The sequence below is a fragment of the Pelmatolapia mariae genome, linkage group LG18 (assembly GCF_036321145.2).
Source record: "Pelmatolapia mariae isolate MD_Pm_ZW linkage group LG18, Pm_UMD_F_2, whole genome shotgun sequence".
Classification (NCBI taxonomy): domain Eukaryota; kingdom Metazoa; phylum Chordata; class Actinopteri; order Cichliformes; family Cichlidae; genus Pelmatolapia; species Pelmatolapia mariae.
The window spans coordinates 23,092,007-23,119,721 of NC_086243.1; the positions used below are offsets into that span (position 1 = coordinate 23,092,007).

Consider the following 27,715-nt stretch of genomic DNA (forward strand, 5'->3'; position numbering starts at 1 on the left):
CACTGTTTGTAACAAACTGTTTTAGGTCCTCTGACTTTAAAGCTGCCTTTCTCCTTCTAGCTCCCTCTCAAAAATTTAAACAACAGGTGGGCGGAGCTTCTGTGCTCATAGCACAGATGTTGTGTGTCTGAGACGACCACATCAGTGATGTCCTCTCTCTCTATCACATCATTCAGAGCCAAGAGTAGAAAAAAAACCTACCAGATGCTAATCGCCTGGAACCTGAAAATCAGTGCAAATGGATAATGACCGAGCGCAAAATACAAAAGCAACCCAAGCAGTCAGTGACAAAGGCTTTTCCTGCAAATATTAATTTTAATATAATTAGCAGCAAATCACAACAACAGTTGCTGCAAGGTACTTTGTATTGTAAAGTCAAGACCGTACAACAATACAGAGAACACCCCAACAATCAGACGACGCCCCTATAAGCAAGCACTTGGCGACAGTGGGAAGGAAAAACTCAGTTTTAACAGGAAGAAACCTGCTGCAGAGCCAGGCTCAGGGAGGGGCAGCCAGAGAACAACAGAAGAAGAATAAAAATAACACGTGTATTTATAAACCTCTCAAATTAAAGCTCATAATCTGCATTTCAATCACATCTTGATTCTTTGGCTTAAAATCAACTGCAGTGGCATAATTAGGCAAAACTAGAAAAATTATGTTTTTGTCCAACAAATTATGGAGCTAACTGTAACAGGCCCATTTTAATCACTTGGGGCTGAAAATGGGTGGAGATGTTCAGCTAAAGATGAAGGCACTTTGTCTAACCGTTTGTTGTGCTGTGGAAAACAGCAGGATGCAATGCAACAGGCATGTGGTTAAAAACCTCACCGATGCGAAAGCCACCGCTGTGGTACTTTTAGCTGCCACTCACAGCACAGGTGCGTTGGTGTGTGCCGTCTCCCTCTCAGTAATGACATAAATCTGTCTGAAATGATCAGCTCACTGCTGAGAGGGATTAAAGTGCTCTTACATAAAAGCTGAAGCTGCACTTTCTGCCACTTTACCTTATTCCAACATATGGTTATATGTAGGTAACACCCTGTTTGAATGTGACAGCAAAAACAACAGGGTCAGGGTTCAGAGTGATAAGGCTGACTCTTTCTCTGAATATCACGTACTTGGGTTACTTTTTTCAGTCCGTGCGATCTGTGAGAGGTGCTGGAGATGCAGTACCGGTGAGGAAAATCCAGTTTAAAGTTAGTAAAGTATATTTTTAAAGTATAGACTTAGAGGAAAAAGTCAGAGCTGTGATGTTAAACCTTGTTTAGGCCCACGCCTATCCCCAAGTTAATCGTCAACCACAAGTGCCAGGAAGTCATGTGAGAACGCATCGGTGGTCTGCTTATAGAACATGGGAAAGGAGTCAGCGAGGGAGAGGTTAGCAAAAACTCCAACTGCTTGACTGGAGGGAACAATAAGGTTCACATATGATTCATCTCAGTGCTCTTCCTAGACGCCAGTGTGCTACACTTTTTCACTGCAGGAAAGCTGCTCCCGTGTGTGAGGACGTAGTAGGACATCCACCAACTCGGTCCGTTTCCCCTTTCCAGGGCGTCCTCGGGGCATACGAGATGTACGACTCCAGAGAAGGATTTCTTCCTTCCGGTGCTTGCAAAGATAATACTTTGATGGGTGCCTCTCTGAGGTTAATGGACACTCACATTTTTAGCAGTGGTGCTGTGGACTGGCCTCCAGCCAAGTGCAGGAGGCCCGTTTTCAAACATGTAAGCGCTCTTTCACTCTTGTGCACCTTACAGAGGCCTGGAAAGTAAATGCGACATGACAGCTACTCTGCATCACAATGCATTCCAGCAGCTCCTCCAAACAGTCACACGGCCTCATTTCATCCAAAAACATGAGCACAAATAAACGACAGGGGAAACACTAGATGGGCTCCTGCACTCACACTTAGGTCTTGGAAGTCATCTGTGTAGCTTTTCCAAAGCGCTCAGTAAAGTTGCTTGTTAAAACGTGCCCAATCCTTTCCCTGCCAGAGAGCTGTTAATCCCGACAAGACTGTGTGGCCCTAATTCTCGGAAAGCTGGAACCTGCTATTTGTTGACTTGCTGAGGCGCTACAAGCAGTGGAGGCTGCAAAGTTAAAGCATCTCCTCTTGTTTCTTTTTAAAACCAAATGTGTTCATGGAATACATAAAGGAAGCCAAAATCATTGTGCCATGTAACCACAGCAGCACAGTGCTTGTTTCTCACGCTGCACATTTGTTTACTGAAGTATGCGTGTTATGCTCAGCAGTCTATGATTTACTGAGGACTGATAGAGTCCACATTGTCCTGATAAAGCTGTCGTAACTAAATCAAGCGAAACTTCCAGTGCTGTTAGAGTGCTCGTCGGGAAACAATGGGCATGGATTATGGTTAAGAGCCTTATTATTATCTCTTTTATCCCAGGTTAAGACCACGTAACACCTGCTGCTCCACTTGGGCACTTTTGCGGACATCATCATATTCCTGCTGACACAAGGAAACACTGGAGAGGAACTCTGCACAGACATGCAAAGATTTCTCTTTAAGTGCAAAGGGGGAAATGTTTCCCTAAGCATAGAGTGGCTGGAAGTTCCCCCAGTTTGTCATCTTTCCAATGCAAGAAAAAAAGTGATGAAAAAACAGTCTTAATGAAACAGCAATATGTCAGCATGTGTGGAAGAGTGTGATGACAGGAAGCTGTCACATGTCAACACTCTCTTAACAATCCCAGAGACTTATTATTTTACAGGACAAAAGTTTTCTGTCACCGTACAGTCGTTCATGTCATATCTCCATCAGGAAATGGGCACACTGAGGTCATAAAGGTCTGGACATGGCCAGGACAATACTCGGTTATCGAGGTGTGTTTAAATGATGCCCCCAAAGTGTGCTGAAATCATTACATTGATCCACACGTTCATATTGCTTATACTAAATTCTGATTCTACCATCCGAATGTCAAAGCGTAAATCGAGACTTATCAGACCAGGAAATGTTTTTCCAATTATTTATTGGCCAACTGTGGTGCGCTCATGGCACTGGGTGTGGTCTTCTGCTGCTGTAGCCCTTTCTTCCTCCAAGATGCACTTCTGTATACTTTGAGTGTAACCAGCGATTGTGTTTCCTTCCCATCAGACCAAGGGATTTATCCACTAGATAGTATTTCTTTTTCACACCCTTCACTGTAAAACCGAGAGACGGTTGCATGGGAAAATCCCAGCAGATCAGCCCGTCTGATACCAACAACCACGCCACATTCAAAGTCACTTAAAATGACCTGTTTTTCCCTGTTCTGATGGCCTGTTTGAACTTCAGCAGTCTACGTCAACTTGCTATCATTGATTGGCCAACTAAATGTTTGCATCAACAAGCAATTAAACAGGTGTACCTAACAGAATGTATGTCTAAGTAATGCCTGTGACCAAAAAGGTCAATTTCAGACAGGTTAATGGGAGTACACATTGTGAGATATGGCAGGTAACTCTGGCTGTACGTCCATCAACTCTAACCACCTGTTGTTCAAACCTACTGTTTAAATCTAGAGCCAATCAGAAGAAAGCTGGGGTAGTTAGGCTGTCTTTATGGAAGAATGAATGAATCTAATAATTCTCCTTTTGAACAATTTTATCCACAAGAGCTTTTCAAAAGAAAACAGTAATTACAACTACTACAAGTAAGGCTTCAAACAGGAAACATTGCTTTATATTATGCAAATACTCATTAATCACCTTAAGATTTGAGCACTGACCCAGTAAAACTCCATCATTAAGTCAACAAAATTATGGGCAAGTTATTAGCTGCTAATTGTAAGACATTAAATTCCCCTACATTACATTAATAACAAAAATAAATTATTCTGGCCACTTTATCACATTCTTTTATTTTGGATTAATATCACATTTTTTTGACATCTCACACTTTGCATTCACTGTTATTCAGGGAGAAGACTCTAAAGTTTCTGCCAGATGTAACTACCGCCTCCATGTGGATTTAATTACAAATCCACCACCCATAAATGAGCTCAGGTCAATGCACGACTATATACACTGTGTAGGTGGAGGAGGCATTAGTGGTACCATTAAGCTTCAAAGGGCAGGTTTACTAAACCAACAGCCAGCAAAGTCAGAGCATTACATTAGAAAACAGGGAGGGGGAGGAGGGGGGGCAGTAATATAACAGCAAGTAAAGCCCAACCGGAATGCTACCAGTTTATAGTGAGATTCACTGGGATTTAGCAGCCATTAACTATAGGATCATCGCCTTAAACGAAACGACCAAATGATTATCGCTGCTCAGACTCTCACTCACTGCCACATTAACACAATTTCACCTGTGTTACCCACCCAGAAAACAGAGGCAACCTGAAACGTTTCATTGTACAATAAACCTTTAATAAATAGTTTATCATTAGTTTCCCATATTTACATTAATAACCACCATTTTACTTACTTAGGTTGCCATACTCATTTCTTGGCTAATTTTAGGCACACAAAGAGGGGGGTTCAGGCCACAAACCACATTGTACTAAAAACAGGAGTGGCTAGCAGGTAATTCTGGAGAAATATATAGTAATTATAATAATAATTGCACCATACAACCAAATTGACCAAGAGGTGGCCATCTCCTTGAGGAATAAATATATACATTTTTCTCTAGGTACAGGTGATTTTTGTACATTTACAGTCGTCTGCTTGGAGGCTGTAGGTGTGCACGTGGGTGGTGGTGGGGGGCTGGTGCAGAATCTTACCAATTTATGCAGGATTTGATTTTCTGTTTTTCAATTACATGATTTAAAAAAAAAAAAAAAAAAAAAGGGAATACTGGCCTCCTGTGTAGTAACATCCCCTCTTAAATGACAAAAACCCCTAAAGATTGAGGGTATTGTGTGGTCAACATGTTCAGTTTCATTCGAAACATTCAGAGAAATCTTGGAAAAAATATGAGCTTAACAAACCAAGGTGAAATGCTTGTTATTAAATGAAGACCGAGGCTGAAAAAAAAAAAAAAATCCAAAACAAACATAACAAAGGGGACAGATGGACATTTGATAATTTCCCATCCAATTTTGACAACTAATCCTAAAAAATGACTGAAGTTTTAAAAAGCTATTAAAAAAAAAATAGCATTAAAACTTAAATCTTCAGTCAAAGAAATGAAGACAAGAGAAAATAAAAAGAACAATAACACTCAAATCACACAAGTGTACATTCACACACATACAGTACAAAAGAAAAAAGCAAATCAAGAAGATATGGCACTAAATACGTGTTCATACAGATGTTAAACAGCATGAAACCAGTTGTTAGCTACGAGAGGCATTCACAAGTCAAAGTTACAATGTGGAAAGGTGGCGACATAATATGTGAACGAAGGGAACGCAGTATTGCTGATCCAAATGACCGAAAAAAGAAAAAGAAAAAGAAAAAAAAAAAAAAACCCACACAAGCGCCTCACAGGCATGCCAGGTACAGACAGCGCCACCTGTTGACAGGGGAAAATAAAAAATAAAAACAAAAACGTGGCAGCAGCGGTTCAGACCTGCAGAACAACCCAGAGACATCTGCAGGCATTAACGATAATAAAAATTCAGGGCTTACACTTTCAAGTGGATTTTCTTCTTCTTTTCTCTTTTTTCAAACTAATGAAATCTGGGATGACTGCAGATTTCTCAATACTCTCCACACTGACACAACCTCCAGATTTTACTTTGCTTCACTGTTTGAGGATGACGTCAACATTTTCAGCCATCTAATCCACTACTGCTATTCGTTTCTGCCTCTTAGGTGGCGCAGGCTGGCATCGGCAGAGCTTCTACATAAGTTGCCAGACACGTCTGTGAGGTGCTTCATGTCAGGCATTTGGAGAAGCGTGGCCTGCCTCTTTGAGTGTACACATGTCAGGTTAAACGTCAGGGACTACATGACACAGTTATGATTCTTATCCACCACTTTACGCCACACTGATTAGCCTTTGTATTTACTACTACTGCAGCATGGCTGATATTCTGCTGAACCTAATGATATCAATTCAAACAGTCAGTGCCGACACCGACATCCTGATAGCAATGCTCCAGCTCCAAATGGTCCAGAGGCTTTTTAAAAATAAAACCGTGTCTCTGTAAGCCTCAACTTGATGGTGATAAACGTCAGGAAACAAAGTAACAGGAAGGGCATGAATACAAAGGAATAAAAAGTGTGTAACGGCTCCGATGGGAGCAATAGCGCAAGATTACAGAGCCTTCTCAGACCTCGGTCTTCATACAGGTTACGTAATGTCTCCATATATATCTTAAGTGACTTCAAGGCAACATTTGTTTCTTGAATAAAAACTTGAAGCACAACTAGCCTTCAGTTTGAAAAGAGAAAAATATACAACCCAAACTGTACTACTAATCTAGAGAATGGCAAGTAAACATTGAAAAACCATTTTGAGCTAATAAAGTGGTCTCTTCTAGTCATCTCTCTGTAAGAAATTTGATATTTGAACAAAACCTGGTCCTAACAAAGCTTTTTGTATCTGAACTGGTTGCCAACCCTGACTGCAATTAGGCAGCGCCTCTCCAATACTGGTTTGCAGGCTCCTTTCACAGGTTTAACAGCTGCTGCGCTCCCCTGTTGTCCACACAGAAGAAGAACTATGTTTCCTTCTTGGATGCCTAAACAGAGCTGTAGTCATAAAGACAAGTTAGCTTGTGAAAGGGCGTTCGTTACGCTCTTCTCGGACAAACGAAGGTGCCACTTGGCTAACTAAAGAGGAATAATCAAGAGTCACACAGGTATTTAGTAACATATCAGAGATATATCCCCACTCGCACTTTAAACCAAAGTCACTTCAGTTCTGTTTCGCACCAGGAGGGGGACAAGCTGTTGTGTGCTCCACTGTTACAACTTCAGACAAACCAAAGATTGGAGTCCAGCTCAGCCACACACACACACACACACACACAGACACGGTCTTCCACTGCAGCCCTGATAATGCTCGACACGCTTTCTTCACACAGGGTCTTTAGAAAGTCCTCACAATAACCCAGCTATTATAAAGAAAAGGGCTGCTAAGGAAGGAGCGCCCAACTTTGTGCTGTGGACAGCAAAACAGACAAACATCTCTTCGCGGCACTCGAGTGTGACGTGTGCCTGAGGTGTGTGTGTGTCCTTGTGATAAATTATGTGTATCTGTCCATGTGTGCAGGGCATTTTGAGGTGGAGCGAGGGAGTCTGCCCCCCCTGAGCTGAGGTTATACGCTGCTGTCCTCCAGCAGCGGCTCCTTGCCCTCTGCCCCGCTGCCTTGCGGGCTGTGGGAGTGACTCTGTGCCCCGTTGCTGTGCTTCTTGTAGGAGCCAGGCCTCATACCGGGACCCGTGTGCTCCGGGATGAACAGCGCCACCAGCAGAGACAGCAGCACTGAGCATGCACCAAAGAGGAAGGGAGGACCTGGGATGATGGCACTCTAAGAAGGAGAAGACAACACTTTGGTCATTATGGAGCACATGAATAAGGAAATTCTGTATACACATCCTTCCAGATGGCTTTAATGTCATCTCTAATTCAAGCTCACCTCGTCAGTGGGGTTGGCCATGTTCAGTTTGGCACCTTTCTCAGAGCCATCCGTGTCGGTCAGCTCCACGTGGAATAAGTAGAAGACGAAGCCGTAAAGAGCAGGACCCAAACCGCTACAGAGGCCTCGAATTCCAGTGATCATGCCCTGAACAACACCTGAACAAGACGCATATGGAAAAACCTTCAGTAGATCCCCCCACAAAAAATTGGAAACACACAACATTCAATCAATAACATTTAAATGGACACAAGTTTCTGGTTCTGAACGGGTTATCTAATGCATTAAAACCACTGACAGATGAAGGGAATTATGTTGATCATTTATTACAATGATATGTTCTCTCCTGGACCTTGAAAAATATCAACCGCCGACCTAAATACTCTAGACGAGCCACTATGTGGAGCATAGCTACCCCTCTAATAACACAAGTACACAGCTGCTCCCTTATTCACAAGGGGTTGCCACAGAGGGCTGCAAGTTTGATTTGGCCAATTTTCCATACCGGATGCCCTTCCTGATACAAATCCTGTTGGAGTTGTATCTCCTCCTGGGATTGCACTGGAGGATCAGTACAGGTGATAAACTGGGCCTCCAGCTGCATCTGAGCAGTATACACTGTCCAGGACCTCAGGTGAGGAAGAAGATCAGGGTCATGATTGTTTTTTCCCCCTCACCAACAGTCAAAGGGTTGATGTCTACTGTATCGCCATGTGGCAGAACATCCTGTGGAAACAACCCGGACTGTGGTGGGCTGAGGCAGCAGTTTTAGGCCATAATAATACATTGCTTTGGCTCAACACTTGCCTTGATCCCCACACCTTCTCAAAAGTGAGAAGCGAGTTGAAAGGTCACCACTTTTGACAGTACACACATTAACTTAAGTGCAAGTGGTCAGAACAGGATTCCCACAGAGATCTAAAACTGTTTTTTTCCTGTAACCTTTGATCATACTTAATATTTAATCTTTATTTTTAGAGTTTATCGAGCAAAGTTTTCATTGTTTTCACATGTCACCAGTCTGTAATAAATAGACAACTATTCATGCTCATGTTCACATCTACGACCAATACAGAATCACCGATTAACCTAACATAGATGTGTTTGCACTGTGGGAGGAAGCTGAGCACTCACAGAGAACCCACACAGACACGGGCAGAACATGGGGACTTCAGGAAAGGCCACAGTTGGCCGACATTTGGCAACAGGCATGTTTTTGTGCATCTTTGACCCCTGTTCCGATGACACTCTTACCTTGCTGGTCAGGGTCCGCATTGCGGGACACAATGGCGCTGATGGCGGGGAACGTGATGCTGGACATGGCCGCAACGGCTCCAGCTGCCCACATCATCCTACAGTCACCAAACACGACACAAAGACTTTACTTGCCTAATACTTCAAGGAATAAATTGTGAAATATGCACTTTTCTGATGACAAAGCTAGTTTTAGATGAAGCTGCACTTCCTGTTTTATTTGAGAATCTAAACTTCAACAGTGTGTCAACGTGCATTTCATCAGAATGTGATTTCTATTCTGATTTTAAAGGCAGATTTTTTACCCTTCTGTGAGCAACAGGAGGATTCTCCCCTTAATATATGACACAGCCAGTCTAACCTTTATTTAACCCGATTTAAAGAGTATTGACCAAAGCTAAGAGGAGCAGCACAGAGACATGCTGATTGTTTTCTTTCAGAATCAATAGATATTATAGTCGCCCGTCTTCTCCTTCAGGCCAAAACAACAAGAGAAACTGAAGCTGCTATGACCACACTTCAAGAGAAATGAAACTGAGCGTGATCAATGTGTCGGGGTGGTGGTTTATCGAGTTCTTCATATCAGCAGGTTTAAAGCAAGTAAAGGTTAAAATATTATTTTTCATTCATCTGACTTAAAATAAATCGATTAATTGTTTTTAAAGAGACTGAGAGTCAAGTGCAAGTTTGATAGGGTTAAATATCTACACTTTTGTTTTAACTTCTCACAATCAATCATTTATGTGTTTAAAAGAGTCACATAAAAAATATTACATCTTATGTTTAAGTTACAATAGTAGCATTAGGTAAGCCTCTGCTTCCCTCTAGTGGTCTCTCAGGGTAGTGAAGAAGGAGTGCCAATAGATAACTAGCTGTAGTGCAAAGTTGTTGTTTTTTTCTAATTTATCTGCAAAAATAAGAAAAGCTTTTAGTGTTAATGGAGAAACAGTCCTGATATGCAGATGCTGGTTTTAACGATGCTAAATGTAATTGTGCTGATTGATGAGTAAATAATAGTGTTTCTGATGATTTCTTATTATTTGGAAATGATTTTTTAAGATAAACTTCCTTCCCTAATTCTTTGAAATCATAGGCACAACAGTTATTGTACTTGATTTTGTGTTGAAGGGGTAGGTATTTGCATGTTTTCAGATTGTGGCTGTTTTATAGTCTGTGTTAGGACACCTGCCAAAAATGACCACGCCCAACTGAGGCAACTGTGTTTACGAGTTATGAAGAAATTCAACCCACATGGATTTATTACAAAGGGGCTATGAGTATGCTTTTAATACTATGAAGTTGGACATTTTAGCACTGGAGTCTACGGGAACTGACTGGCATTTGTAGCTAGGATTAGGTGACCACTAGAGGAGCCGCAGTGCTTTTATACTTAGGCGTTGGCTTCATTTCTTTAACTCTCCTCCGTCGCATTTGTAGCCCTGCTGTTCTGCACACAATCAGCATTACAGCGGCTGGATGGTGTTACAACATTTAACCGCAGTCACCAGAGAAACCATGCTACACTTCCCAACCCGGGCTGCATGAATACACACATTACACATGGAGGAAGTGAAAACAGAAATATGAAATACAACTACACGTTCTAATTTTCAACCAGTAGGATCTTGGTGACCTCAAGTTCTGCTGATGCGAATAAATGAAGGAATGTGAGTGTTTGCATTAGGAAATACTAACCAGGGCTGAGATCCAAAGCCATACCAGGCCAGCTGGAGGATCTGAAAGCCGAGGCCGAGCAGGATTGTGTTCTTATTTCCTATAGAGCGCATCAGGATCCCCAACACAACCGTCTAAGGGAACACAAAACATAAAGACCCAAATTATACCAGGCACTGATCAACAACAATCAAAACCTACATTAAACTTGAACAGCTTCTCATCCAAGTCCTGAAACGCAGCTGAATTTTGTTTCGTCTTCTTTTTACATAACCCCCCCATGTTTTTCTTGACGGCACGGCTTTAAAAGTAACGTAGGGAGCAAATTTTATGCCTGCAGCATACTGTACAGACAATGTGGGTCCACAGAGTCACCATGTCAACCAACAAACTAAAAAAAAAGTGTCAGAGACCCCAAAAATGATGTTTTAACAACTCTAACCAAATGGCTTTTAATGCCTAACCCATCTGTGATTTCAACTTGGGTCTCAGGAGTAAAATCATCATTGCCACAACAAATGCCTCCAACCCCCAAATGAGGTCTTTTTTTGTGTGGAAAAGATGAATTTGGTGGACATCGACAGCAATTACTGTGTATGAGACAGCAGACCGATTGTGTTCAGGAACATGAAAATAATGCTGGAAAACAACAAAATAGAGACTATAAGAGATAGTAAGAATAGTAAGACAGCGCTGCATTAAAATAAAAGCATAAATGAGAGAAAAAGAAATCCGATCAAAATAGACCAATGAAAGTGGGGCAACATGATCCAAAAGCCAGTCTATAAAGTTTACAAAGACAGCATTTTGACTGAGAAAATAAATCAGCCAGTAAAAATACCCCCGCCAAAAAAACCCAAACAAAAACAAAACCCCATCATGCTTAATGGAAGTAAAGTAGAATGATTAATATCAGATGCAAATTTAAATAAACAGGAGTACCTGAGCTAATATTGAGAGGATTCCCACAACAGCGATGAAGGCAGCCACTGTCTCTGAGGAGAAGCCTATGACCTGAGGGTGAGAGAGCGTTGAGCTATCGCAGGTTAGGACATGAACATTAGAGCACAGATCTTACCACAAAACCTTCAATTGTGTGCACATTGGAAGAACAGGGTTTGGTTGGAGTCTTCAGTAACACAGGCTGTCTACTTTTTCCTCAGAAAAAAATGGGTTCTTTCCATTCCTGGTGTACTTATGCTAAGTACACCAGGAATACTCATTTTTATTTCCATCAATGCAGACAGCAGCAAGGGGACATGGGGTGTGGTGGGTAATTTTAGCCCTGGTGCCCCAAAACGACAGCGTCGCTTCTTCCCCCCACAAAATGAGCCTGCGTGTGAAGGACCTGCCTAACTGGTTCACCTGACACCGTTTACACAAACTAAACAATCCCCCACTCGAAACTTTCAGTTAAACAGAAACAATCCCACAGCTGCTCCCGTATGCTCCTGCAGCATAACGAATGAAGCCGTCCACTTATTGCTGCTAGGGTGTAAAAAAAGAAAAAAAATGCAATGATTTTCCTTTGATAGCATTTCGCGGAGAAACCTAATGAATCTGCTCTAGTTTTCCAGAAACAGGCTGCTCAGCAAACCTGTTTGGCCAGTCTTGGAGCAGTGGAAGTGGAAGTGTGTGGTCGGCAGGTTTCCCATGTCCCTGAGCTTTTTGGCCTTTAATTACCCAAAATGAAAAATAAGAAATTTTATTGCCCTCAATAAAAAAAAAAACAAAAAACACCCCCCCCCCCCCCCCCCCCCACACACACACACACACACTATCCTATATTTTACACTTTTATAGCATCTCCTTTATGCTCCAGTCCCACCAAGTGTGTGTGATGTGTCTAAATTTTGCTTCGGTGTATATTTCAGGCATTTGTGGTCTTTCTGGAAATGTGTGAGGAAGAAAGTTAGGCGTTCACCTGTCTGAGATAGAGGAAGAAGCTGGAGTACTGGCCGGCCTCAGGGAGGAAGGAGAGGAACACTGTGATACAGATGAGGAGCACCGTAGAGTCCTGGCCCACTTTACGCAGAGACTGACCAAGAGAGCAACAAGAAGAGTTAACATGAGCAAGAATTCAAAACAGGAGTGGTTTCTGACATGCTCGCTTAATCAAATATACTTATTTAATAAGCCATAAGCTGCAAAGGCACCTCTGTTGTCCAGCGTGCTGCCATAATGAATATTTAAGCTGTGGGGTCGATAAGGGTGAAGTGTTCAAATTAAAGCTTTACTTTCACATGTGCTACATATATATGCTAACATAACTTTATTTTAATCTGCAAACCATCAGCAACAATGATAACGACTCTGTAATAAAAGGACTTTTTGAAGACGCTGTGTGAAAATGAGAGAAGTCCATAATCTGGACATTTAAACAGACTGTTCTGTTAAACAGAGGAAATGTATTCCTTCTGTTCTTAATGGACATTGAAATATTTCATCTGAACATGTTTTCACTGGAAAACTCTCAAGAGATGGGAGGAAAAACTCCACAGCGCAGTGCCTTAGAGCAAAAACATACCACAAAGTTTGCATTCAGTTTGACACTTTGCAAGTTTTTGCTGGTGGGAATGAGGTTCTAGGAATAATTGGACAGATTTGCATTAAAATGCTAACAGACATGCAGCTTGACCAGCAGTTATTGGACTGTACTGACTAAAGTCAGAGTGTCTTTTTAGCATTGTGAAAAAGCTCAAAATTGGACATCCACATTGTATTTTCACAAATACATATTGAACTGAGAAAAGTAAAACTGGGAGACATCACCTAGACGTTCAAGGAAATATCACAAGCTAATCGAGATCTAGATAATCCTCTTGGATCCAGGGATGCAGCTCATGCATGTTGTCAATGCTGGAATTATCAGCCTTGGTATGAAACCTCAGACTGCTCTTGTTTACTACAAATTCCTCCCAGTGTTATGTGTTCACAGCAGCTCAGCAAAGTACTTACAGAGTAAATTTGATACTGAAAAGATTAAGTTTGGAAGAGACACGATTCCAATAATCCAGACTTCGAAAGTCTCTAGGAATACATAACGCCACACAACAGTGGATTTAAGCTTTCATAACTACATTGTGAAGTAATGCTTTAAATAGTTTAACAACTTCAGGTAAATCATTTGTTTTCTTGTCAGCAGCACCAAGATCTGAGAAGTGCGCAACCAGCAGCTAAATTATTAAATGCATAATTTGGATTTTTTAAAAATTATTATTAATGATTAATTTAAAAAAAAAAGTTATTTTTTTTGCGTTGTGCTTTGAATGTAAAGGGTAGTTGCTTTTCTCATTATTATTACTCACTTATTTCAATTAATTTATCACTGGTTATGAATCACAGTGTTAAGTGTTCTTTCAGCTCAAGGCTCTTAGCTAAAATTAGAAACATTCAATTATGTGTGAAGTAAGTGTTCACACAATGTTTTGTGTTTTTCTTTAAGCCAGAGACTAACAGCTAATAAATCACACTGCTGTTGTGTTGGCCCAGCCTGTACACTGATAATTTATCAGTAAAGATTACTGTGTTACTCACAGCGAAGGGGTCTGCCTGTTCCCAGGAGATGGGCGCTCCCCATGACGCTGGCCTCATCTTCTCCGGCAGCGACTCTGGTACAGCCACCAGGATGAAGCAGATGTCGAGCAGAGCGATGGCTGTGGCCAGGATCACAACTAAGGTATCACTGTAAGCCTCAGACAGGTAGGCTCCAATGGCTGGGCTGGTAACCAGGCTTGCTGCAAAGGTAGCTGATACCTGAAGGAAAGAGGGAAAGAGGGATGAAATAATTGACAGATTCTTAACTGACACCTTTGAAAAGCTTTTGAAATGTGCCTCCTTACCAAACCATAAGCAGTGCTCCTCTCATGCTCTTGTGTGATGTCTGCCACATAGGCAAAGATCACAGAGAAGGTGACGGCAAAGACACCGGACATCGAGATGACTGCAAAGTACCACCTGAATAAAAGACAAAAGCTTCACCTGTGAGCATACACAATGGCTAAAACTACAGATTGTTTTGGTTAATGTTGATCAGTGACATGCTGGCATTTCAAAGCTTCAGCACTGAGCCGTCAGTATTCTGCACTCACCATGGACTGATCTTCATCAGCGGAATGGGCGCGCAAGTGAAGAAGACCGTTAGCAGCAGGAAGGACTTGCGTCCCCATACGTCTGACAACGCTCCAATTAGCGGAGCACTCAGAAATGATAACAGGCCCTGAAAAGACAGAAGAGGGGAACAGAGGAATAAGATACTGCTGGATGTGTCAGTAATGTTACTAATGGCTAACCTTCACTTTCGTTCAAGAACACGCACACACTGTGAACAAGAATTCAAACTCAGAGTTTCAAAACTGTAAAAGATGTCTCGATGACTGACACTTGTGCAGATAAGTTAGGACGAGTCACACATCTAAAACTTTTTCAATATTGGGCAGCAAATATTCAAAATATGCTGTACTGTAGGGGTGGGCGATATAAACGATATACGATAGAAACGATATAAATTTGGCCAACGATAGAGATTTTGACTATACCGCTCTATTGCGATAGCGCATGTTGATGATGTCATCCAGCTGCGCCTGTTTTGGTCGAAAGCATCGCAGCGGCTACAACCATTATCATCTGCAAATTATGCCGGGCGACAGTCATAGCAAAGAGATGAAGCACTTTTGAAATATGGGGAAAGCCAAACACTGCGCTTCCTCCACTTCCCTACCATTGATTCATTAATGTTGAATACTCTCGCAGCTGTTCTATTCCCATGTTGTTGCAGTATATTAATAACTAACTTTGTATTGTGGATGAATAATCTCAGTTCTCCTGACTGAAGTTTGGCCCGTGTATAGCATCCTGTTATGCGATTGCATTTGTCCATACAGAATCCCTCACGTTAACTTTTATCGAGTGGAAAAAAAAGTTGCCGTTCATCCTCCAGCTTCACTGTGCTAATGTTATGCTAACATAGCTGTGTCGCTAGCAATCACGTAGCACAACATTATATACCAGCTAGCCCAACTTCAGTAACCCTGCAAACGTCACTGCTGTTTAGTTTTCTGTCTTCATTTATGTTGGAAGTGGTAGCAGAGCTGTACGTTTTAATTAGTTTCAAAAATCTCTCAGTCAGAACATGGTATGAAATGTTTAGGTATAAACTAGCGAGCTAACTTCCTGTTAACTTGTAACTCCGTTAAATTTAATAAATTCTGTTTTCATGGATGCCTGTATGTTAAACTTAATTGTTACACATGGTAAAGCGGGCAACGCTGATGATTTTATTAAAGATGAAAGAATTTAGACCGTTTTTAACTCTCAGTATTCATTTGACTTTGGGACCTGAAGAAGACGGAGTTTTGGACCCGGATTACTCCAGGAAGCTCCTCACTACGGCAGCCGTAATGCTCTGACAATCCATCAAGCAGTGCGGCTTACCAAAGTTGTACTAAAACATTTTTAACAGATTTCTGCACGCCCAAATCGGTTCGAGGTCAGTAAGCACAACCAGAATTCATACATAAGGCACACTCTCGATTTTTGAGAAAATTAAAGGATTTTAAGTGTGCCTTATAGTGTGGAAAATACGTTATACAGAAGAAAAGAATATATCGCGATATACATCGTTACCGCACGTGCTTCAAATTATATCGCGATATGGATTTTAGGCCATATCGCCCAGCCCTACTGTACTGGATGAGTAATTTTACTACAGACACTCCAGCTTGGCTCCAAATTGAGTCATCCAATTGTGGCAAAACGTGCGTATCAGCTTTGTTGAGTTCAGCTCTCCCATTAGAACAGTACACCTATAAACGTAACCCTTTGTTGTATGACTCGCTCAGAATCTGGGTGCAATGTAGGAAAAGGTTTGGGTTACATTTAATGTCAATTAAATGCACCTATCTGCTCAAATCATATGTTCCCATCCTCCACGATGGATTCTGCCTTTAGAATATGGGAAAGCATTAGAAATATCAAAGACCTTTTTGTAGATGGAACTTTTGCCTCATTCACGCAGCTCCTGAAGCAGTTTAATGTTCCTCAGCAACATTTTTTCTGCTATTTACAAATTCGCCACTTTGTAAAGAGTCGATTTCCTTCAATTCCGGAATTACTTGAGGAAACTTCTTTGGATTATTATTAACATAAACATTCATAAGAGAGGGGCGATTAAAGAAATCTATGCTATATTGTTAGGTCTTCAATCTCCTTCTTTCTCCATCCTTAAAGCACGGTGGGAGAAAGCCCTTGGGATGAATATAACAGATGAACTCTGGCAATCTTTTCTCCATAGGGTACACTCTTCTTTGATATGTGCCAGGCATGGGCTCCTCCAATTCAAGGTCCTACACCGATTACATATCTCCAAGGAAAAGTTAGCCAAGTTCTATCCAGGAGCTGACCCCCTGTGTAACAGATGTAAAGCAGAAACAGGTTCACTCCTTCATACTTTTTGGACATGCCCCAATCTTCATAACTATTGGGTGTCTATATTTAACACCTTTTCAGAGATATATAACGTTAAATATGACCCTACTGCTCTAACGGCTATCTTTGGGGTGATACCTCAAAACATCACTCTGCCAAAATACTAATCGAATTCTATTGCCTTTGCTTCACTCATTGCAAGGGGCCTTATACTTTTAAGATGGAAGCAGGAAGCTCCTCCCACACATGAACAGTGGGCTTGCAGAGCTCATGAGGGTTTTGCATTTGGAAAAGATGAGATGTACACTGGCAGGTTCAACCACCAAATTTCTTAAGGCATGGCAGCCATTTCTAATGTACATGGAAACATTTAAAATGACCACCTTATCATGACCGGATACCATCTCTCTATATCACTATCATAGTTAACTGTACACTGAATGTCCCTTATACATTTTATTCTTATTTTTGTGTTTGTTGTTGTTTGTTTGTTTTTTGTTTTGTAGGGGTTTCTTTGGTTTGTTTTCCTTCTCTCTTTCTGTTATCTCTTGGGGTATTGTAAATACTGAACAGCAAAGTACTGTATGTTCAAAGTTTAAAATTATATAAAACTTTTTCCAGCTGTCTGTGAGTCATCCTCAGTCCCTACTTACTCCTAATGGAGACTTTAAACCAGAGCAAACAAAATAATAACAGAGCGCTTATAGCTGGCTGGCATGCTAAATCTAGAATAAATAAAGACTTACAGGCCAACACACACTGAGAACAGGGACCATCTTTAAAATGCTGTGACCTGTCATAGAGGAACCTTGTTTAGGATTTAATTTAGCAAGCTTTGCAGTTTTGCAAGGAAAAACAAGTCACTGTGATAATCATTACTCAAATTTGCAAATTCAAGTTCACTTTGGAACATTTTTTTAATGATTGGGCCACAATTTTTAAATCCTAGTAACCAAAAATTTGAAATGATTACAAGCATGTCCTTAACCAATCTGTAGATTATCTTAAGCCACATCACCTTGGAAGGAGCTTCATTTAGTCTTAGTCCAGCTTGGGAACCTGCTACAGTTACTGGACAGCTTGCAGTCATATTTCAACATGGAAATACACTGATGGTAAACATGATGATGGACACTAATTGGGTTTTTATGGGAACTGGCCACTTGGTGCAGTAACAATAATGGAAAGATTTTAATGGGGTCATTTAAGAACCCTGTTTGTTTTTCTTTTTTGGTACTTTTAAATTGGCTTTGTTTTTTATTTCCATTCATATATCACTTTGTTTCGCACAGCTGCTGCAGAAATGATGATTGACAGTTGACAGTGATGAAATTAAAGTGAGATTATATCCTGCTTTAAAAAAAGAAAAAGAAAAAAAAGAACCCTAATTGATTACACTTAATTTGATTTTGTGAAATATAATGTGGAGGACAGATGACCCTCGGAGCAGTTGTAAAATCATTGTGAACTACAAGGTCTTTGTAAAATGGTTACTGCACAAATCTCACTAAACTTGCGTAATGTACACAATGAGCAAAAACAAAAATTATTCACCTTTGGCTAAGCAATGACATATGAAGGGGAAACTTATCACCAAACACACACAAAAACCAAAGCATGCTTAAAGATTTAGGATACTCTTTATCTGATTAGTGGCACTAACTGTGCGATTGTTATCATTCCTCAAGTGCCTTCTATATTTGCAGATTTAGAAATCCAATAAATCCACTGGTAGTAGTGCTGGGCGATATGGAAAAAATATTTATCACGATTTGAATTATTTTATATCACGATAACGATATATATCACGATATACGACCTGACCTGTGGTCATCTAGAAAGTATGCAGTCTGTAAACAGCGAGTGCCGAGGGTGCAGTCTTTGTTTTGAGTTACCGTAAAGTATGTCGCAAATCTGGGTGCACGTACAGCAGCACCAGCTCGCAAACCACGAGACGGAGTTTCTTTGCAAAAAATATCATTTTTTCATACTTTATTTTTTCTTGCATAAAGTTAAGAGCATGTATAGTGAGAAGACAACACTAATATATTTGCCACAGGCTATTTAACCCTTTAAGACCTACCATAGAACCAAGTCCGCCAGAGCTTATCTTTATGTTTTTACATGCTGTAGTGCCACTTGTGGGAGTATTTCAAGTTTCCATATATCAATACAACCGTTATAGCCCAAATTTTAATAATATGTATGCATTAAGTCCATAGTAACTACATAAATTGCAAAAACTTGTAGTGCAATAAACTACAAAAAAATTGAAAATCGTTGTTGTTTTTTACATATATTTCTAGTTAAAAATTTTTTAAGAGGTGTATCCCTCAAAACTGTAAATACAAAAGTTTCCAACCACGAGAAATTTATTTTGAGTGTCTTCATAGTTTTATGTTTGAGATACACTAATTTTTATACACTGCAGGAAAAATGAAAATAAATATTATAATGCATCAAAATAAACTATTTCCAACAGTGTAATTTGAGTTCTAAGCATCCCAGAAACGATACAGAAAAGCATAAAGTCAAACATGTCTTTTAAAAAACACCAACATAGGCTTATAAGGCCCTTTCGCGAAAATGACGTCACTTCCGGTTTCGGGCAGGTAATGACGGACATGCGATAGTTCGCGCTGACGTATATGCCAACGTAGGAAGTCTTATGAACGTCGGTAAAGCGTGTTTCTGGAATATTATCTTTTTGTTGCTGCAAGTTTGGAATATTATGTTTTTGTTGCTGCAAGTGCTTCTTATGCAATTTCTGCAAAGTTATATGTGGAAGGAAACCGTGACCTTGGACAAGCTAATGGCATAAGATGTAAGTACAACTCCTCCGGTTTCACATGCAAAAAAAAAAAATATTGCGCTACCTTACGTGGTTCCAGTTCTACAGGGATTTAAAAATAGTTAGGTAAAACGGAGTGTGCCAGCTCCGACCGGTTGTAAAGGGTTAATGATATATTTTATGTAATAATTTATAAAATTTGGGTTAGTACGATATAAACGACAGAAGACAAATGGCACGATAGACACTTTTCTATCGTCCACACGATATATATCGTCGTATCGCCCAGCACTAACTGGTAGTTTTTCCTTTCAATAACAAGAAACATAACCAGATTTCTATAACATTTGTTATATGTAGTTATTTATGAGTCCTATGCAACCTTCAACACTGATAAGATGGTTAAAGGATGTTTCTCCCATTTCCTTATTTTATTTTATTTATTTATTTTTTAAATTCTCACTGACACAAAATAAAGAAAAAGACCCAAGAAGCTGGTTTAGTTATCAGGTTGAAAACCTGACATTTCAAAACAAAAACCTCTGGTGCAATAATTCTGATGTAACACAGTCATACACGTCTGAGCATTTTCCAACAGCTTTGAACATTACACAGTGAGACACATGAATCGGCCAGTTATTGTATTGTCTTGTTGTCCTGTCTCTTACCTTCACACCATGAATGAGCCCATTCATCAGGAATGTGTGTTGGGGGAATGTCTGGTGTAATACCTGCAGAGCAAACACACATAAAAGTAAATTAAACCACTTTATTAACACTGAATTAAGCCTGCAGAATTATGGCAAGAAACATGATCACAATTATTTAGAGGAACACTGCAAGCTTTATTATTTAATAAGATTACTCATTAACACACAGATGAATATTTAAAAAAAACAAAAAACACAACAACCAACCAAGTCACAGATTTAAAACAAACAAACAGACCAAAAAAAATACTTAGTTTTCCATGATACCACAAACCGTTGTCTCCCTGCTACACTGGTTACAGCAGATGTAGTTTTACAAATTGCTGTCACATATAATTCTGTAACATAAATTTTTCTGCTTGCCATTTCATTCAATAAAAAGCTTTGATGCAGATCTTCAAGAAGGGCCATTTGAAATATTTTATTTCTTTTTACTATGAATGCTGTAAATGTCCATTTAGAAAAGGGATAATTTTGAAAGGTCCTAATTTCATGTTTTGTTATTGTGCTGGAAAAAAATCCTCCACAAAAGGTCAAGAGCTGCTGATAGGGGGAGGAAAAACAAACAAAAAAACAAACAAAAACCCAGCCACCGCAAAAAAGTCTGCACTACAACGTCCTTTCCTGTCAACAGTGCAATCTTGTTTGATATAAACTGTTAACCCGGGCAGAATGAAAGAACCATCTGGGCAGTCGCCCTTGGAAAATGCTTGGATAAGGGCACACTTGGTTGATTGGATGAACAATGTAGCTGCTTTGCATGTTTAAAACAAACAGAAAAAAGATCACAGAGACTTCACTGTCACTGAAAAAGGTTAAAACTTGCACAAAAAAGGAGGAAAAAAAAGACTAAAGAGTCTGGCACCTGGCTTTTTCCCCTCCTTCGTTTTTTTTTTTTTTAAATTTATTTTTTTAATGGCTTGTTACAACATGATTCAATGCTCACATTGAATCACACAATAGACAAACTTGTCTTCCCATCCACCTGTGAGCACTAAATACAATCGAACTGCAAATGTGCAAAGATCATAAAGGCTCCAGACAACGTGTTCCCTAGTAAATCGGAGTTTTCCTTTCCACAACAGCTGACCCGAACATGTTGGAGTGCCAACTTTTTATTCGGGAAGGAAACACGATAAAGTTGCTTTTGTTCTGCTTATGTTGGGAAGATAAACTCACAGGCTCATTTGTTTAAGCAGTCAAATGACCTGCAAAGTTTACTAAACTAATAAAGGTTCCAGGGTTGGTCAGCGCTATGCTGACTACAGTTTTGTATTTTTCTTTAGTTTTTGTTTAAAATTAATTTCAAATGTGTGTTTTTAGTTTCACTTTTAGCAACCACGATGGGTTAGACTCCTTCAGTTTAGTTTTTATCGGTTAGAAATGTTTAGTTTCACTTCAGTTTTTGTTGGTTTCACAACCACTGTTTGTTGTACTAACAGAGAAATTTTACAAACCAAATGGCCGAATGTCATAAAACACTGCCATCTCAATAAATTCAAAGGCATCTCAGGTTGATGGTGCTGATACATTAAAAAGACTTTGTCAGTTGAATCTAAACTAAACTTTTAATTTATTTTGGTTAACCTAAACACAATATTGTCTTAGTTTTTACATTTTTTAAAGTCTAGTGTTCATTTATATTCCAGCTAACTAAAATGACATCAACTACTTGTTTGGTTTAATTTTAGTTAACTATAAATAACCTTTGTCCTCGGTGTTATTATCTCCGGAGTGGAGTGGTTAGAGACTGATCAACAAAATGATTATTTCTGTTTTATAGCATATTTGTTTCACTCTGCTCTGTTAAGAGTAAATGTTTACCAATTTGCTAAAAATCAAGAATCTGTAAATAAAGCTGAAAAAAGTGGGAACTGTCAGTCTCAAGTGTTCAATATTTTTGACATTAAAGGTTTGCTGAAACACTTTTCTGTTAAAAAAATAATAATAATAATAATTGTTGTACAGCATAAAAATAACCAGTGTATTTATTATTATTCTTGACTTAATGAGGAAGTGACACTCTTGAGATTAAGAAATTCTTTTGCAGGGACTTAACAAAATTAGTAGACTCCACCCAGTGTAATGGTCGAATATAATAATTCTTGTTATCCATGAATTTTTTAAACAACAACAACAAAAAGAGAAATGGCAAATTACAGTCACTGACTTGCATTCCTGAAATCTGTTTGATTAATTTCTAACTTCTCAGAGAAATCTGGTTTTCTAGCTCAAATCTGAGCGTATTTTCAGTTTTAAACAAGTTTCTGACTTATTTCTCTCTGGCATTTAATTTACGACAGGTGGTCTAACAAATTTCTTAAGGACTGTACCTAGCGTGTCTTTTGATGGCAGGAAAAATCCACTATTTTTTTCTGCAAGTCCGAGAGTAACCCTGTTAAATAAACATGATCTCAGTATTAACCAAATTAAATGCAATTCTGATTTTTGCCATAGTCAAGCAGCTCATTATTAGTGGGTGCAGAACAGAAACAGGCGTTCAGATAGCTGAAATTCACAGGTTTAAAGTACACGGCAGATATGGTTCATTGACACTGGCGCAGGAACAAGCAGTTTAGGACACGATGAGCACAACTGGGACAACAACAGGATCTGATTATTGTTTGGGGGTACTGAGGGAAAGCTGATGGCAAAGCTAAGAAACCCCTGTTTTCCTCTTGGAGTCAGTTACCCAACACACACACTCTGAATGCTCTGTGAAGACTGTTGCTGCTGGATACTAATGAAGCAGTGCACTCACTGGGAGCAGTGAAGCAGTGGCTCTCATCTTCAGGCGTCCTCTGATTAGTCTAAAATGCAAATCCTGCCTCTGTCCAGGGATTGTGAAGGCAACAGCCCCCCAAATCCACCCGACCCATCCAACCAGTAATTAATGCTAAACAGTTACACATACAACAAGCTCCTCAAACAGGAGACTGCTGTGAAGCACGCGTTGCGTAAGCCTGTCTGCTTTACATCATGTGGCTCACAGATGTTTACTCATCATTTGTTTGAGATACCAGTTTCTCCTCACAGACATTTACATGAGAAGGAAAAGGAATGTGCACAAAAAACCCCCAAGGAAAAACCAGAAAGGAAAGAATTCAGTAAATGCCGAGTTTGGCTGAAATGTGAAAAGGCAGGGTGAGAAGAATGAAAACTAACTATCTCTGTGAATGGGACTCATGGCCATTGATCAGTGGGTTTTGGTCAGTGGTTGTTGATCAATGGTCATGACAATTTGCATAATTATGATTAAGGAACTGACCTCACAGCCCATTGTTCCTTCAGTGGGCTGGTTTCAGTCATTATGCAAATGTACTGTTTATAAGATTTGGGGAAACCTGCAGTCAGCTGAGACTGAAGAAGTCACTTGGATGAGTGACGAAACGTTTCTCCCAGAAAACGCTACGTCCAGATGAACAGAATCAACTTTTGGAGAAAACTATTAACATACAATCCCCCGTTGGTGTGGTGTTGTTGCGGCCCTATTCTTCACCAGGAGTCTACAGGCTTGATGAACACACAATCCCTGCTGGTATCAACTAAAGTACTTCATTGGTCTCAGTCATCTTAGCCCTTTATTTCTTTAAAGAGATATGAAATTGTGCAAAATACTTCTTGATTGAGACGTTTTAGAGAGAAGTTCCTGTAAATGACACTGTTCAAACTGTCTGAGTCAAATACTTGGAACCACCCCACCCCACGCTGCTTTGTGGTGCAGCGAGGTGATTGTATGGTGTGGTTTTCCGGGCTGACGGCACCAACCAGCGACCCCCTGATAAGCCTTTTAGACAAAGAACTAGTGCTCAGACAATACAACACTTTGGTGGCCTTTTCATATTTTTCAGTTCATTAGCTGCTGGCAAAACATCTGCCAATGCACATTCACAAAAACCAAAACCACGCCACCCAGGGTCTCGCTCAATCGATTGGAGATTCAATTATTCATAGACACCAATGGTCTGGGAAATGCCACTTGCTGGCTGGGGTTTTAAAGGAGGAAAGGTGGGTGTGTTAGACTATAAACAGTTATGTCAGTATATATAACAGAGTGTGTATGTGCATGCGTACACTAGGCTTACCGTGAGCATCGGGGTAGTGAGTAGACCCCATGCAAAAAACTCCAGGAAGATGACCACCACAGCATGGTAAACACTGGGCTCCCCGATTCCCTGAGGCTGAATGGAGACAAACACAGACATACAGGTAGAAAGGCGGTTAGCTGACAAGCAACAGAGACCGTAACATGCATTTAAGTGCCTGTTCATGGGAAGACATTAACAAATCAAACCTAGAGCTGGAATCTGCTAAATGATACAGACTCCACATCGCCTGATTCTGTGGAACAACCCACAGATGGGTACAAGAGTGAAATTCACTTCATACCCTGTATTTGAACAAATGTCCAAACTACGAGATTTTTTCTTTTTGACTTGACAGATACACTGCTAAATAATCATATTTCATATGCTTTTTCTGCATAAAACAACTACATTTACTCAACTAAACAATGATTAGGAGATTAACATGCACATAAATTATGTGAAAACTATGAATAAAATAGACTAAAGGACACTTATTGAGTAAGAAATGTTTCTTTTGTATTTTAGCCTGCAGATAAGTAGATGACCTTACAGATAACCTCAGATTGCTTCTACTTAAACTAGCATTTGTTTTCACTAGCAATAGCCAAGTTATGAGCAATATTTTGTTACCAACACACTTCTCTGAACGCACTTTACAACAGGAAGTTGCAGTAAATGATGCAGCATCCAAATCTAAATTGCACAAGCTGACATGAGCGAAAGAAGCACAGTGGTTACATTAATGCATTACATACTTACAACATTAAGACACATCTATACTGCTTTGCTCTCATTATGAATTGCACTAAGTCCAACACAATGACCAGAATGTAAATCAAGAGGATTCGTTTTTACCAAGAGATGCGAGGTTTGTCTGGAGCCTACCAAATAGGTTTTGACCTTCTCACAAAGTAAAAATCTCCAGAATCATTTTCTTTAAAGTGGAGTTTCATTTCCTGAAGCTTAAAATTTATTTTTCATTATCAAACAGACAGAAATAACAAGAAATGAACAATTAAGGCAACTCTTAGTAATGTTCAAACCAATCATGCTAACCACCCAAAATTCCATTTTAAACCAGGGGAAAACCCAAGTTTACTCAATCATAATTGACTAAATACATAAAAATTTAAATTATACAGTTTGATTTAACAGATGAGATAGTACAACAGTTTGTATTTTAGCTTGCTGGGTCACTCTTAAAATAAAGGCCTAGATCTGTAATGAGTAACACGCAAATAGAAATCCCCTTTGCCTTATATAAAAGCCACACCGTGGGGAGGAAGTCACTATATTCCAGCTCAATTTAATCTTTGCAAAGGTGAAGATGTCGCATGATGCCGTGTACGTGGACACTGAAAACAAACTATGGCAGGAAACGACTTTGTGTGATAATTGTAGAAACTATAAAATACGTCAGCCTAAACCGAAAGACTCTCTTGTGCAGTTTGTAATTTCCCAGCATACCACACTAGCCTGCAGGCCTGACAGGGGCGTAAATCAAATAAGCTCCCACCCTTTTTGCTCCATCACAACTGTATCCCTGGGATGCCTGCTTCTCTGAGAAAATGAAGAACAACATCTAACTGTGTCACTGAATGGATGCAGCAACTTCTCCATTTAAATGACACCCTGCTACGCATTCAGAGCTTAATGCACTGCCATTGACTAGGGAGTCTAATGCTATCATTCACTCCTGCTCAATGTTCATAAATGAAATCTTAATAGCTGAGTGGTCAGAACTAGTCACAGCCACAGTAGACTCATTACAAACATGGAGCCTGAGTGGAAAAGAGCCCCATCAAGTAAGGTGATCATCTGAAGTGGTTCTTCTCATTATGATCACAATTGTTAGTCTTCATATGGATTTTCAGTATGTTTGGCATTACTGTCCCACTGATTACGTAACCGGTACAGATGCCTCACTGAGTTTATAACAGCTCCACCATACTCACACTCTGCCAGCAGCCTAATTTAGGAGAATCACCACCATCTACAGTCAACAGTCAAAACAAATTTAAATGAATCCCCTATATAATCCCTTGTATGGGAGTTGCCCTTTAGTCAAGGCAACTTTATACAAATATCCAAAATAAAAAAAATGTCACAACATTACAGCTTTACAGGTGTCAATAAACCAGAGACAGGAGAATAAATATGGCAATAGGGCCTGACTCACCAAACTCTGGACAGCTAACGTACACTTATCCTACCTTACATCAGATCAGGATTGGCTCTAAATCCGGAAGCTAATACCAATGTTTTTAGTTGTCCGATGTTGTGTTCTGCTTGTTTTTAACCAACATGACCAAACCCCATGTTTAAATATACTGCCCTCACCTACTTATAAGATTAACCAAGTAACTGCACATTAGCTTTGTACCGCATACAGCACCTTAAAACTACCCAGATGTAACTATTCAGCTAGTAAGGGCAAATAAAAAATAAGCCCAATTAAACACATATGCTTGTAAGCTAACGTTGAGCTAGTCCCAGCTGGTGCTTTTAGTGCCAAATAATTTAAAGAAATGTGCGTTCCTATTAGCATTAACGTAGAGTGAAAAAGCTAAAAGTAAAGGTAACTGAATGGCTGCGGTATCAATAAAAGAAACAGAGCTAACGACGGTATCAACGAGCTACCGTTACCTGAGCTGACGTGTTAACAAGCAGCTAACGCAGGCCGCTAATACTGGAAATGCTAGCCCACAGCTAGCAGTGTTAGCCCTCCCAACACCCAGCCTCCGTTAACGGTCAACGTTGCCCGCTACCACCGACAGCCGCAACAAAAGCTGCATTACCTCGAGTGTTTTCACGAAATAAACACACCAGCACAGGCGGCCGAGAGCCCGTTTAACTCAATGGCAGGCTAACTTACGGGAGATAAATAAATATTTAACTCACACTTCCTCCATCTTTTATTATAATTTTCTTTGCAAGAAGAATGCTGCGGTTCAGCCGCTTCTTCTTCTTCTTCTCCCCCGTCATCATTAACTTATGTCCATTCTTGGGGTCAGAGGGTCATCGTTGCGCCAATCAAAACCAAAAAAACACACTAATTTCGCCTCCTGGGCTCATCGCACTTCGGGCAAATCGGCTCCAGGAGGCAGCTAGCAGCGAGCTAACTATTTTGTGATCTCTCCTCCCCACCTCACCTCAGCCTGGCTTCCCGTACTAGACGTCAACCCACCCCTTCTGGCGGAGTGACGTCCAGAGATTGGCTGTCTAAT

General features: G+C 40.1%; 1 protein-coding gene across 1 annotated transcript; it reads right to left on the bottom strand.

Annotated features, from left to right (window-relative positions):
* Nucleotides 1-3,686: 3,686 nt before the first annotated feature.
* mfsd14a2 (major facilitator superfamily domain containing 14A2) lies at nt 3,687-27,635 on the bottom strand. The gene is made up of 12 exons (XM_063462208.1): nt 27,390-27,635; nt 24,486-24,581; nt 20,359-20,421; nt 14,565-14,692; nt 14,316-14,430; nt 14,011-14,229; nt 12,398-12,511; nt 11,416-11,487; nt 10,495-10,607; nt 8,800-8,897; nt 7,546-7,703; nt 3,687-7,437 (listed from the first exon to the last, which is right to left on the bottom strand). The coding sequence occupies exons 1-12, from the start codon at nt 27,474-27,476 to the stop codon at nt 7,225-7,227; spliced, it is 1,476 nt and encodes a 491-aa protein (XP_063318278.1). The 5' UTR covers nt 27,477-27,635; the 3' UTR covers nt 3,687-7,224.
* Nucleotides 27,636-27,715: the final 80 nt, after the last annotated feature.